The sequence below is a fragment of the Choristoneura fumiferana genome, chromosome 23 (genome assembly GCF_025370935.1).
Source record: "Choristoneura fumiferana chromosome 23, NRCan_CFum_1, whole genome shotgun sequence".
Classification (NCBI taxonomy): Eukaryota; Metazoa; Arthropoda; class Insecta; order Lepidoptera; family Tortricidae; genus Choristoneura; species Choristoneura fumiferana.
Genome location: NC_133494.1, coordinates 11,192,997 through 11,208,546, shown reverse-complemented (window position 1 = coordinate 11,208,546; position 15,550 = coordinate 11,192,997). Strand labels below are relative to the sequence as shown.

Below are 15,550 nucleotides of genomic sequence, written 5' to 3'. Positions count from 1 at the left end.
CTAAGTACGTGGAAAGGTGTTCGGGCGTTGTACCGTTGCTCAAGATGTTTTGATAGACTTTGCGTGCTACCCCATCATAGGGAGGTAACAATAGTGTAGCTTATTCAGACACAAGGAACCTTATTTGCGAAATTACATTAGGGTACGACGATACAGAATAGAATACAGATGAAAACGCAATCAAAATTTACTTCAAACCGTCAAAACTGTGGCAGTTACGAAGAATTCCGCTAACGCTCTCGTTTAATTTCCACTCTTATTAATTGTTTTAGGTACCTACCTACTATACCTTATTGTTGACGTCATGGTGATGTTATAACTTAAATCGATATATTTGATCATATTTATCTACTTCTGTCTATGTTCTGTCTGGATCAATATAATCAAAACATTTATTCTGTAAGCAGGCCGCAAAGGGTGTTTTTTGATACTATCAGCTATTTCAAAAAGATCATCATTGCGGACACGCCGTAAGAATCTTGGCAGAAAGTTATTTCTATTCTATATAATAAAGATAAGGTTTTAGAATTTATCAGGTTTGAAGCTATTCTTCTATTTGCAAAACGATTAAAACTTGTTAGGGTATACGCGCACGAGCAACTTTTGTCTCCGCGACATGCGTTACGTACGCTAGCGTTAGTACGTGTAGCGTACGCTTTCATACTAACCCATAGACTTGATGTGAGAGACAAAATAGTCGCGGAGACAAAAGTTGCTCGTGCGCGCATACCTTTAGTGTTCAACGATGACGCGATAAATATATATTTGCTTATCTATATATATAATCCAAGGTGAAGTTCTAGGCTAGCAACGATCAAGATAAAAGATGTTATAATTGATTACCTATATATGTATCTATTTTAAAGATGTACAAATGCGAACTTCCTTACTAGAGGCCGTATTGTTTCGAAGTCATCATCTCTTTCTACTCTCGTCTTATACCGTGTGATGGGAGGAAGTGGTGAAAACGATTGTGATTTGTGAAAGGATCCTAGTGTGTGAGACAATACAGCCACATAATTAACTGAACGAAATAGTAATGTTATGGTGTAAAAATATTCTGGCGAGATTGTGACAGAAAAGAATAGAAATACTTATGACTAAAAAAAGCAAATATTTTCCATATGAAATTGTTGTAATTTTGAAGCATTATAGGTCAAAAATGTAACATTAAAAAGAAAGTTACGCCCGCATGCAATCTCTAAATTTTTATTTGACTCGACCAACACTAAGCTCGAAGTTCATCGAAGCGAAGTGAATCGAATTAATCGAAGCTATCGTAATATTTACACCTACGCGTCAATTAGTCTGAAATGATCAAATTATGCCAAATAAGTAATCATTTTTAGTAGGTACCCTTGTGAAACCTATTACTGCGAAAATCGCAATTATTTTGTTCCACAGGTTGGAGTTAACCCGACAGCATTGAAGGATGTCTTAAAACGAAACTAATCATATTTCAAGCGAAAGCAAAATAAAATTATTTGTACTTGTATGAAATCTAGATACTATAGGACATCCCTTGCAGTATGTTCTCGTAGAGCGAAAAACATTCTAGGGCATAAATATATATACATTACCAAAACGTCAAAAATATCTATACACCTATATGCCACTATAAGGTTGATGTATACATATATTTGACGCTATGGCTGTATAGAATATTTATGCCTTCGCCTGTACACTTCGCATGCTTCAAACCAAAACACACACACAAGTTACATTCGGTAGTATAAATCGAACTGAAAATATTGCAATGGCTTTCTGGCTACTCAATTTTTATCTAATCAATCCACAGAAATATTATTACCTTGAGATCTTGCAAAAAGTTCGCCGTGATTTCATTGATTATCTAGTAAGGTTCCGGTGTTTTAGTTATTATAAACTCTTCATTAAAATAAAACCAATTCCAAAAAGTAACAGTATTAAAGGATTAAGACCACTAAGATACTACCAAGATCTTCGACGATTACCAATAGACTCAAATCGTTGAAATAAGAACGTGAATGCTTTGCGTAGTGTGCAGATCCTTTTATACATTTTGCAGAATGTCTGTTTGCATTTATACGACGTGAGAAATAAAAATGATCGTAACCGAACACAATAAGTTCTATTTCAATATCATGTTTATTTTTCAATCTCACAAAAAATTTACAACATTAGCACAGCAAACAAAACGCAAAAGAGTAATTATAAGATGCATAATTTAACGTTCAACGTTGCTTAGGTCTGTATGTAGGTCCAATCAGCCTGGCAGACTAGACTGAATGCCAGGCGATGCGCTGGCACCGACAAGTACTGTTGCCCCTCTGTATATTACCAGCTAATGGCGTAAATTACGTTATGCATCACCCCATGATCACCCTATACCTCACATGTAATTACCAACACCCTTCAGAGGGTTTTATTTCTTATGTTCAACTAAGAATCTGTAGTTGTAGTAGCATAATGTGCACTGCATTTGGAATCACTGTCTTATGAAATTGCATAGTGACAATTGGAGTATTAACGTCCACATGTCATGAACAAAGGTCCACTGTTGAACAAAGCCACATTGAACTACATCTTGCATCGAGTGGTTGCCCGCAACTCTCAGGATATCGTCAGTTCATCTAGCAAGCCTCCCATTGCCAACGCTTCGTTTTCTAGTTCGTGATCGCCTCTGGAGGACTTTTCTCCCCCAACGGTTATCTGTACTTTGAGCGATGTGGCCCGCCTTTATTTTGTCCATTTCTTTGTCTTTACAAGGCCTTGAGAGCAAGGCAGATATGCAAGTTGTTTTCATAATTATTGTGTCAGATGGAACGCAGTCAAGTATGTTGTGACTTAACTACTCGTAGAGCTGACCTCAGAAGGTAGAGTTACCATGCCATTCACACGTCAAACAGTGTCAAATTTATTAATTTGTTTAACACTTCAAAGATCACAAATCCTTCATCTAACATTTGAGTATCATTCTTGTGGTGATCCTTACGTTAAAATCTCGAACTTAATAAAAAAAACGAGTGACGTTAAAGAAAGATAAGTATTAAAATATTATGCAAACATTGATTTCTTGGAAAAACAGCTTTAGTTTGCAGATTGAAAAAGCAATATAAGTGTGTGACGTTAAAGTAACGCCGTTCGCTAGATAACGTGCATATTCCGGTCCGTTACATATGTACAACCACTGATGTATTAAACTGTTTAATACATCAGTGTGTACAACACTATCTTATCTCACGAATGATACAGCGCTTAAGATTAGTTTGAGCAGAGTACAATTTTTTCAAATAAGCATTCCTTTTCTTTCGTACGTATCGTTTATATTATATGTTAGAAAGAGAAATACTGAGAGAAAATTATGTTGAGTTAATTTAGTTTTTTAACCGACTTCAAAAAAGGAGGAGGTTGTCAATTCGGTTGTATTTTTTTTTATGTGTGTTACCTCAGAACTCCGTCATTTATGAACCGATTTGAAAATTTTTTTTGGGTTCGTCTAGGTATGCTTTCAATTAGGTCCCATAAGCACCAAATTATATGTTGTATTTTCGATATGGTTTCACGGGATACCCGTAAAAGTAACAAATTTGGAGTTGAAATAAAAAATACAAAAAGACTCCAAAAACAATCAAAAATAATGTGAGCTCGAAAGACTCGTCTTCGGAACAGAATTGCAGCGTAGGAAATCACCATGCATTAAATCTAGAATGTCCCTATTAGCAATGAACTCGCAACGGATTGGAGATGTCTGGGATGGTGGTGAGACGACGCGTTCAAATATCTATCTGTGTGCGTCGGCTTCCTGTAGACGGTATGTGCCAAAGAACCATCCGCTCTCGCCATTACCCTCACATCAAGGAAAGCTAATGAATGTCCCTCTTCCAATTCATAAGTAAAACTAATCTAACTAATCAATTCGATTCATACGAAGATAAGTTTTACTTATGAATTGGAAGAGGGACATTCATTAGCAATTTGGTTAATATAGGTAAGATACAGTCAACCAATTTGATTCCTAGGCTACCACAGAACCTTGTCATTGAGAAATTTTACGCCATCCAATAAGCATAAGCATGCTATAGACAAACCTATATAAGGTTCTTCTATAGTGAGATGAGAGGTTGATTGTACCTACATGTACTCGTATGTTACGCGTATTGTTACGTGCGTTTATTGATCAAGCCAAAGAGAAGGTTCATGTAATGTCGTATCAGGAGTCCGTAATTGTTGATGGACGTCCTACCCATCGCTTGCCTATCCTATATGTATATCTAATTTGAATGACGATGCAAGTACAATCAACAGAAAATACAGTTAGCAGAAAGGCTTGGTTTTTTTTTGTTACAAAAGCTTATTCTGTTATTTGAAGGTATGAAAATAACTTGCGCATCGTTATTTTCAGGTGCTGAAGATGACGGCGAGCCTTCAGCAAACAATGATGAGAAAACTGGTAAGCATCTTTCTAAAAATTGCGAGCTCGAGTTAGTTTGAGCCCTGAAAAAAGTGGTACTTATTCTTAGCTAGAAACGTATGACTATAGACTCGAGTACATACAGTCACGATCGTTAATTTGAGACCCACTGAACCCTTTATAGAGCAAGACTTTTTTCGCGCCAATCTTTTTCACTATCTATCCAATAAGTTCTTAAAGCTTTGAATAGATTGTATCAGTATGTGAAACTATTAATTTTGAGTCTTATAGATTACGACCATAATACCTAATTATTATATAGATTGGTACATGTATTTTATACTTGCATTTATATAAGTAGTTGTATATTAAATAAATCTTTCTTTTACGAGCTTTTAGGTATCCATCTATAATACTGTTGACTATTTTCTATTTTTTACGTATTAATTTTTATAATGTTGTCTTGAAGTAGGAAACCATGGGTAGAAAATGATTTCACTTTTTTAACCGACTTCAAAAAAAGAAGAAGAATCAATTCGGTTATATTTTTTTATGTTTGTTACCTCAGAACTCTGTCATTTATAAACTGATTTGAATTTTTTTTTTACTTCGTCTAGGAATGCTTTCAATTAGGTCCCATAAGCACCAAATCAGGATCTGATGATTGGATCCAAAGGAACTATTGTAGGAACGCCTATGGTAATTTCGATATATTTAGGAGTAACTCGTGCATTTTCTCTTGAAAATCATCATTTGGTGAAGTGGAAATGATGATAAAGACCATAGTTGACCATTGGAGTTACTACTGAATAACAAGTATTTCACGGGATGAAGTTTAATTAGTTTGACACAGTTGCAATTTATGCTCCTCGTAATGCATATGGTAAAACGGGTGGTGAAGCACCAGGACTCCTCAACAATGAACGGCTCTGCATCGGAAAAAGCAAACTTTCGCAGAAGGTGACGAGCAGTTGATATTAATCTATTGTATCTAAGATTATTTACACTAAAAAGCGTGAAAAAATATTTATAATAAAAAATTTAACCGTAAACCATGAATTTTTTTTAATTTTCAAATGTCGGTGATTAAGGCTACAAATACGTAAGCAAGAAAAGTTAGTAACCTACCTGCTCTGTTCTAATTATCGCAACATCTATCAGTTCCTTAATCACGAAATCTACCGAATATAGAATTCTCACTTATGCTCTAAATAATAAAGAGCACTCAATGGCTCTGCTAAATCGTCTGTTATCTGCCTTAAAATAAAACCTATAATCACCTGAGCCACGATATTGTTAATCTCTCGCCCCTGATTCCGTATCGCATAACGCTCTATTATTATGTCTACGACGCGATATTGTCGTATCGATAGAATACCACACAGTTCATAAAATTATCAAAAATACTGCAATTGTCTTATCTCCTATTTATCAGAGAGATATGATGGAAGATGTAATTTGTTCGTCGATGATTACTGTAGTGACTTGCCGTGAAGGGTACAGATTGGTATGATTTGTATAGTGTCTCCGAAAATTTCACACGGTTTCGAGACAAATGACACCTACACACTAAAGTTCGAGGTAAGTTTTTGAATTTTATTATATTTATTAGTGTGCCATGTCCAGGTCATTTGTTTTTATACTTATTTTAAATGCCGACAATGATTGCGTATCGTGTCATCAGCATACACGCCCCCTTCAAGGCTAACGTGATTGTTTGATGAACAGTGATAAAATAGTGGAACAATATTTGGTTCTGTAATATGAAATCACTTCACTTATATACTTAATTTGATACTGCAAGAACGTGACAACGGCTATTGCCAGTCGAAATGTCGAGGTATTTTTATCAATGTTTGTTGCGTTAAATCCCTGGTATAATAATATCTATGAGTGAAAATCGCAAAAGTTAAAAACAATAAACGAAATTACTTTTGAATTAAACCCTTGAAAGCTCGTATTTTATCCCTAAACCCTTTTGTTATAAGGACCATTGTATTTAGAGTATTGTATAAAGTTATTTTAAAATTTTACTCTTAAAACTATATATACTTTGTTAGTCTTCTGTCTCATGCCCAAAGTCAAGGCTATTTAATTACTTCCTAGCTATTTCCCGCGATTCTGTCTGACAAGAATTAGTTTATTGTTATCTCACAAAAACTATGCAATTTTCCAAGATAAAACCATCCTATGACCTTCTCCGGGCCTCAAACTATCTCTATATCAAATTGCATCTAAATCGGTGCAGCGATAAAAGCGATAAAAGATAACAGACCAACAGGCATGTAGACAGATATATAGACAAACAAAGTTACTTTCGCTTTTATATAATATTACTTAGAATTCCTACATAACACTTGTTCACTATGATTCAAAATTTCAAAAGATAACTAGCCTAGCCTTAATGATACGAGGTTCTTATTGTACTCGTAATAACGTTTGAGGTGACGTCATTATCTATATTAAAGTGAATATATCCGGTTTCGTTTTATTTGTTCACTTGAAGATTTTTCTCTGTGTATCTGTTTTCTGTATCGCTTACTATTTCTGGTGTACAATAAAGAGTAGGTATTGTATTGTATTGTATAGTAAGATTCATAGATAACAACAAGGTTATAATAAGGAAGCAAACCAATTCGTGTTGCCATCCTTTTAACCACTCACTAGATTGCGATTTTAAGCGATAACAAAACTAGATAAATAACGAAAATTATTCACAGGAAAAAATGAACATAAAGTATCGTTATACCTGCTTATAATATTATAAACGTAAACTTAAGCCAACTACCGGAGAGCCTGGTGGTTAAAGAATCTGACGGATAAGCTTAAGGTCCCGGGTGCGATATTTGTATAAGGAATAGGAATGTTTTTTCTCTAGTCTTGAATGTTTAATTCGTTTTTCAAAACAAGTGACCATGACCCTGAACAAAACTAGAGTTAAAATGTTTGCAGAGTATTTTCATTTAAGAATCCGTACAGACCTCTGTCGCTTTTGGTCGTTGTTAACTTTTACTTCTTAATGAGGTACTTGCAGGAACAGTTACTACATATCGACCGAAATTCATTAGGTAATTGGACTAAGTTCTCTACTCACTACATCGTATCATACCTTGACCGTAATAGGACCGTGTCATGCTCAAATATATTCTTTATATTGAAAAGTATGAGACTATTGGGAGGGTGCGAAGTACTAGGTGGGGGTAATGAAATCTATCGCAGCGCTCATAGTGGCCAAAAGAAGAAATAATCTAGGCTCTGTCATCTGTCACACTCATATGAATCTGTCATTAACAAAGCAATTTGTATAGACTTTAACTACCTAATTTTTGTAACAGATGTTTGTGCGATGCGAGCTTGAATTATTGAACACTGTCCCTGTTTTGTTCTTAACTCCTCTACATCTCGGACATGTCCAGCAACAATTTTCCTTATGAAACGGTTTGTGGTTGAAATTTTATATTGAGTGATACTCACAAAACCGGTCTTCAAAATGATACTCATTTTGATCTGAAAACGATATTTAATTTATTACTAGCGATATAAGAACAATTATATAATTTTACTATTATTCAGAGAAACCAACAAGATAGCTTTATCTTTCCGTTTTACAGTAAAAGTACAACTAAACATGAAGTAAACTAACCCTGACATAACGAAAATAAAACACGCTTTTTGAATAAATTTTACTTATCTCATTTAATTTGAATGACCAAAAATGAATTCACAACCTATTGTCCACCCAAATCAAGGTATCACAGTAATGTTGTATTATAAATTAATACGTTATAGGTTTGATTTTTGTCACAATGTCGCAATGAAATTTCAAATCGTCAGAGCATCAGAGCCAAAAAAGTTGCGGACGTTAGGTGGCGCTGATGTCATGCACAGAGCCAATACCCAGTCCACTGGCACGATTCTTAACCAACTGTGCCATGCACGGAGCGTTAGAAACGGTGCCCAAACGCTTTTTATGGGTATGACCCGCCATTGTTGTAGTCCGAGTCACGTAACATCCGTGCCTGATACGTTCCTATTACGGTCATGGTATGATACGGTGTAGTGGGTAGAGACCTTTAGGATGCAAACTTGACAAATAATAATTTGTCATGCGTATTCAACGAGGTCTACTCTGTCTGACGTGGTGTGGTCTGACTCGCTAGATCACAGGGTTTCTTACACTTGCATAACCAAACAACCGAGCCAATACGGTCGTCAGGTCATCAGGTTTTGCAGGTGGTGTAGAAGGTCCGCCCGGATTGCTACCACCATCTTGCTCGCTAATCCTGCCGTGAAGCAGCAGTGCTTGCACTGTTGTGTTTCGGCGTGGAGAGTAAGACAGCCGGTGAAATTACTGGAACTTGAGGTATCCCCTCTGAGGCCTCTAGGTTGGCAACGCATCTGCAATACCCCTGGTGTTGCAGGTGTTTATGGGCGGTGGTGATCTCTTACCATTAGGATACCCACTTGCTCGTTTGCCATCCAGTCGAATAAAAAAAATCAACTAATCAGATAATTATTATAAAACATCCTGATTTTACAGGAGAGAAACAATAGGCTAGTTACCTAAATATATGTGTATATATAATTATTCCGTCAAGTAAATTTTCAAAAAACATCGGACACGTATTTTTTCTTTTGCCAATTAAACAAAAAATGGAAATGTAGTCGGTTAAAGTTCCAGTGACGTCACACCTACGTACACTTTTTACTAAGAAGTGACGTCACGGGACGCGCTTCATCTTTGTAATTTTTTGTTTTATTGACAAAAGAAGAAACAATGTGTCCAATTGATTACTGGTAATCTAATTGACGGATTAAATACAATATTTTTACTCAGGAATCTACCCAATTTCACCATTATTTCGTTTAGTATAACAGAAACGCAATATTTTCATTTACGCAGTAAGTACAATTTTTCTTTGAGGTCGACTTTACCACGGCTACGAGCGTAATCGGTTGATGTTATCTGGTCTCCGATATCTACGCTTGGTGCTTCCAGTAATCATTCTCGATATTTTATCACTTGATAGGTAACGTAAATCCACGTCGTGATACCCTGTAAAGTAAAAAGATATTTGCGAATTTTAAGACTCTTTCGGTTGAGGATGGAGGCTTTTTCTTGCACCCTTGTATTTGTACTGTAATCTTAAGTTAAAACCCAAGACTCGATTCATTTTGAATTTTATACTATTTGGCTATCGAGTCTGTCAAAAAACAAAAAAAAACGATTCAGCTTTCACTTCCTCAGATGAGCATATTTGATGCTACTGTGCAACATAGGTACAAGATGGGTACAAAGAAATACAAAACAATTATAAAAAATATTCTGGAATATTTCAGCAGATGGTTGAGATAGTTTGAACACCCCTGTAAAAGTTGTTGTTTGGATTGTTTGATTTGTATAACATCTGTTAATTGCAATTAAAAAAAACATGGAAAACCTTTACAGCAGGGTTTAGTGAAACTAACTCAACGAGTTATTGAAATATTCCGAATCAATTTTAGGACACCTTACTTTGTAGCCGTAAAATATCCATGTCAAAACATTTACCTCGTTAATTTTAAAATTCGAAACCTCAACGATGACTCCTCAAAATCATCCAGAGCGCACCAATCGTCAAAGCAAACATTCCATCCGTTATGGCGAGTCGATAGTAAAATCGGTTCTGAATCGATTCTCTTCCCGGTCGTTACCGTTTGTCATTAATGCGGGTCGTAAACCAGCGTTGGGTGGGTCGCGGTCGGAATGCGGTACGAGGCACGCTCGCCGATAAACTGGCTCCTCTCCTGCTAAGGCGATCTGCAAACGTGCGGCTTCGCGATTTATAATCATACATAACGTCTTTACGTTCTCTACACACCAATGTTGTGTATTCTCTATCATATGTCAGGGATTTTGTATGTGTAAAAAAAAGGCTGCCGACCATGTAGGACCTATTTGGCATGGAATGGATTTAAAACTCTACCACGAGAGAAATCGTTCTTCAGGCGGATGTATATCATTATAGGTGATATTTTGTCGCGTGATAGAGCTCTTAGATATACATCGTTAGATTTTTTTATCATGGTATACTTGAGACACTTGATTAGTTCCATGAATAACCCTTTATCCTCCTCTTGTTAACGTAAATTGATAGCAATTTTGCGATTTAAAATCGGAAGTGACGTAAAAGATATCTGTTTCACATTCGAATGTGATTGTTTTTCGCTTCGCGAATAATCTATTGCCTGTTTGGCTCTTGTTGTTTCCCGCAATTTCGTCTGTGTCCCGTGGGAACTTTTCACTTTTCCACAAATTACAGCTTATGACAAATTGGGATAGTGAAAATTTAAATTTACGAAAGATTTTTAAAATCGATTCAGTACCGATTACTCCTTATATACTAACAAACAGTTAAATTACAGTTTGCCTATTTATATTGATGTAGATATTGATAACGTAAAATTCTATCGATATAGGTACTATAGGTATAGATACTGTAGACATAGATGCTATACATCGATATAGATACTATAGATATCTACATATCATAGATATATAGTAGCAATAGCCTCCTGATGCCCAGTGTCCTTTATAAAGGACTTACTGTAATTTGAAGATCAAACTCATAAATCAAAAATTTTACTCGGGCGTCAAGAGGATAGACTGTGTTAAGACGTTTCCACGTGATTCAGCAGTCCACCATAGCTTTAAAAAAAACGATATAAACTTTGAAAAACAGCCACGTAGATTAACATACCTACAAAGCTTGCCTCTGAGTGTTGTCACAGAATAAGTAATAGTACAAGTAGTACAAGTAGCGTGGTGATGGTCGGTCAGCTTGTCAGTCGCATTCAGACTATCTGTATTCTTTATCGCTCTTACTCTAAGCAGGTACCTTTATCGTAATATCACGTAACTAGAAAACATTTTGTCGCGATATCGCTTGTGCTGATATGTTAATCGGGTGGCCTCTTGCTGGGTTTCTGAGATAGATCTGAAAATAAAGACAATATTTTGTTAGGAATGCGAAAACAAAATTAAACATTGCTGAGAGAAATACTTTTGATAACACATTGGGGGTTTTAGTAGGTTACTGTCTGATTTGATTAGTTACTGTCTTTTTTACAAGCTTTTATTTAGTTTCATCTGTCCCGTTGTCTGTCTGTCTGTCTGTCTGTAATCAAATCTCGCAAGCTAAATTTGACCAACTTCCAGTAGTCAGATTGACTTGAAATTTGGAATACCTATAGAAAATAGAAATATAGGTAGAAAACGTTTAGTACAGTCAACAAAAAATACAGTGAGCAAAAAAAGCTTGTATTCAAAATGAAATTTATATGGTTAGGTTCTGAAATAGTTATTTTTGCGACAAGAGAGCTAAGTTCTTTTTTGCTGCGAGTGTCGCGGATTCTGTAATTAAATCACGAGCGTAGCAAGCAAAATGCGATTTTGCTCACCGATTTTTAATAGCAAAACCTGCCAGTTTGAGCTGCTGAGGTGAAAATTCTTTTTTTTAGTTCTGCTTAAAATGCTTATAATTTTTCATTAACATTCGATATAGCAAATAATTTAATGTCGTTAATCTTATTCCTTAGGTACCAGTAAAAATAACAAGAAAATGGGTGTTTTCAGTAGTTCTTGTGTCGCTGTCCTATCAAGTCCACCACGAGTCCAGTAATAAGCGCCTCCTCGGTGGTTTCACTTAGTTTGCTGATGCCGAGTTTTCACACTACCAGTAAAATGACCCACATGGCAATACATTGCGGAGCTTGAATGATTCATCTCATCATACCTTCTATATTAGCTCTGTAAGCTATAGCTTCTCGGATGACTTAACTCATACTTTGAAAATGCCATAACGTCCGGCGGAGACGGCATTAGTCGCGGTCTCTAATTAAAACCAGAGGTTGTCTCACTCGTATTCTTTATTACCTAAGTCGTAGAAATTTCTGTACTAATAAGTAAGTTTATTTAAAGTGCCTATTGTTTGTTATTTATGTTTGGAAAAGGAGAGTTGTACTGATTGCAAGGTTTACAATATTCAAGATTCCTGAAACATTTTTTTTTAGTTTTATTATCCGTTTTTATCTTTTTAACTGTCATGCCTACTTTATTCCTTATTCATGAACACGTGTTAAATTTCTGTTTGATTAACATTATTTTGTCTTTATTTACCACTTAAACATTTGTCTTTCTCAGACAGGGACAAACTATAGTTTATGACAAATTTTAAGGTTATTATAGGTTAGGGTATATTCGAAGATGTTTAAAACGAGTAAAATAGAATACTTCACGCATATAATATTTTATTAATTCCGTATTCAATAGACACACAATAGGTTACACTCCTATGTACCAGCTTATATATGAATATAGGGGTGGCGCGTGCAACAGTTTTACACGAGGACCACCACCAATTAGAAGCAATATCAAAACCATCGGCTGAAGTGCCATCATTATCTCGAACAACCCACTGCAAGCTAACTCTTCCTCCCCCGTTATTAGGCTTAGAATCCTACGAAATATTCACGGGCTTTTGGAGACAAGTGGAGTGAGCAATCCTGAAGTATGGGGTTGGGACATAGTTAAAGCGTTTAGGCTGAGAGTTGTCAAGGACTTTCGCCTTTTGTGGGGTTTTCTGCCGTTTGGCCGGGTATTTGTGCAGCGGAGCTATTTTATCAATTCGTGGGGGAGCTACGTTTTGACAACCCTAGAGCGGGGCGAGGCGGAAAAATTACCAAAGAGTCTTGCGTTATACACCTATAAATTTGTATCACGTAGGTAACCAGTATGCGGGATCTTGCTTTAAATTTGATAATCGTTAAATAGGATGTCAGTATGAAGCGTGTTCCGGGACTTGTGACCTCGTGAAACTTCAGCAAAGATTTAGTTCGAAAGTAATACTGATCATTATGCAACAAATCACATAATTAGAACAGCTTTTGAATTACTTTGAAGTTGAAACTCCGAGCAACGTAGCTCCAGCGCTTGCACATACCATCATGGTTCTGTACCTATAAAATATGGCAGCACCGGCAGGCAGTGGTTTCCTTAATCCGGATAAAAATCCTAGAAAATGAAATATGGTAATGGTGGATGAACGATGACAGCGTGAATCCAGGATTAATTTGTTGATGTTTTTTTAAATATGGTTTTGCCGTTGGACTGCAAAAAATCTAGAAACCGAAATATGAGAGGTAATGGTGGATGAACGATGACAGCGCGACCCAGGATTATTTTAAAACACCTTGTAAAGTGACAGTGACACCGCAGCAATGACGTTGTATCAGTGTCTCTGTGTACGAACAAGCTGGCATATTTCACAATCACTGACGCCTGAGCCCCTTTAGGGTCTCTACCCATTACACCGTATCATACCATGACCGTACTTAGTAGCAACGGGTCAGGCAAAAATATCTTCTTTTAAAGAATATATTTTTCACTTCTCATGCTAGTAAAGTTCATGTTAATGCTGTATCTAGGCGACATAAAATGACTTTTTATGCTCTAGTGCATAAAATAAAGTCTTCGTCTAAGACCTACTTAAGACCAAGGTAATCAGGTGTCAACAGCCACAAACAAAAAGTTTCTACATATTTTTAAAATAATTTTTAATTTATATGAAACTAAAAATCAATCAAATCAATCAAAATAAATCAGTAAAATTAAAAAAAAATGAATCATTATAATAATGCATAAAAAATAAAAGGTAACATAGAAAGTGAATTATTGTTTGCACTGTTGCTATTTCATTTCCTCGCAATCTAAGTGAAAAGCAGAGTGTAAAACTCGAGCATTAAACCCATTTTCCCCTCGACGTGTCTATCCACCCTCGCCATGCCGGCTCGGGTGGGTTAAATGGCTCGTCTTAGGCTTTTGTTGTACAATTGTTTGTATTGAAAAGTATGAGACTATGCCCACTAGGCCCACTAGCAAGTTTCCTAACCAACCATCGCCGTCGCGTGTCATGTATGCGCTTGACATTCCGTTCCTGACACGCTCCTGTTACGATCATGGTATGATACGGTGTAGTGGGTAGAGACCTTTACTCGGAATGTTAAGACGTCATAATACAGCTCGCATTTCAAAGACGGTAAGGCAATCAGCACATAAACTCAAAATAAGAAATGGCTGAAGGTCTATTGGTAACTTTATGTACCAGGCGAGCATGAATGCAAGAGAACATTACGGCGTAACGACGCATAAATGCAGCGAAGCGTGCGCGCACTGATTGGATAGCTATTTCAGATTTAATAGGATCCGCGTATTTAGATATCCGCGATATGCATGTGATGCAGCCTCCGGCTCAGAGCGATAGCGTGCTCAAGTTCATTTTGTAATATTTAATGCTCGGTGCAAGAATGAGGCAGGAGTGGACTGTGTAAAAAATAGATTTGAGAGATATCGCGTATACAAATATGTAAACACCTTACTGAACATAAATACACAAAAAAAACAAAAAAAAACCAACAAAACAAAAAGAGTACAAAGGCGAACTTATCCCTAAAAGGCTAGCCAAGCCTAGCCTAGCTTTAATTTTTGGGTGTTTTTTCTCTGTAAACTACACATATTTATGACCTTGACCGTTCATGGTTACGTAAATAAAACAAAATTTATCCACTTGAAATGCACAATTAGTTAGTAGCCACCTAATCATCATCTCAGAATAAGAAAGATGGGTCTGTTGGTTTCACCCGAGCCCAGTGTGAATTGGGAATTTCACATACATCATTGAATTGCTTCAGGATTCCTCACGATGTTTTCCGTCGCCGAAAAACTCATGATCAAATTACAAAATGTGATTACGCCCATAAAATTCGAAAAAATCAGAGGTACGAGAGCCTGGGCTAGAACCCACGACCCTCAGGTTGAGAGGCCGTTGGTCAAACCGTGCCTAATATGAATTGTAAAAAAAAACAATAACGATTCAATTATGAACATGATTTGATCCTTACGTCCGTTCTTCCCATATTCGAGTATAATGGGTGCAAAACTCTCACGTTAAACTGTGCGTATCCGACCATTGTTTCGTGCTTTTGTACTTTTTGTTTTAAACCCCCTTTGTCGCCGGGAGCGCGATAGGGCAAAGATCTGATATCCCTCATGTTCTGCTATGTTGCCTGTATTATTCGAATTTGACAAGAAATTTGCTTAAAAACCCTGTTATAGGTAAT

The 15,550-nt window shown here is 36.4% G+C and overlaps 1 protein-coding gene across 5 annotated transcripts in view; it reads left to right on the top strand.

Moving 5' to 3' along the window:
• The window catches only part of LOC141441291 (transcription factor hamlet-like), a 165,330-nt gene that overhangs the window by 76,526 nt on the left and 73,254 nt on the right, over window positions 1-15,550 (top strand). For 3 of the 5 annotated variants that reach the window (XM_074105968.1, XM_074105969.1, XM_074105967.1), the window contains exon 2: window positions 4,385-4,432. In XM_074105968.1, coding sequence (XP_073962069.1) covers window positions 4,385-4,432 — 48 coding nt within the window. Of the gene's footprint in view, window positions 1-4,384; window positions 4,433-5,860; window positions 5,975-15,550 lie in introns of those variants that run through there. The other 2 variants (XM_074105973.1, XM_074105972.1) reach the window with 1 other exon arrangement.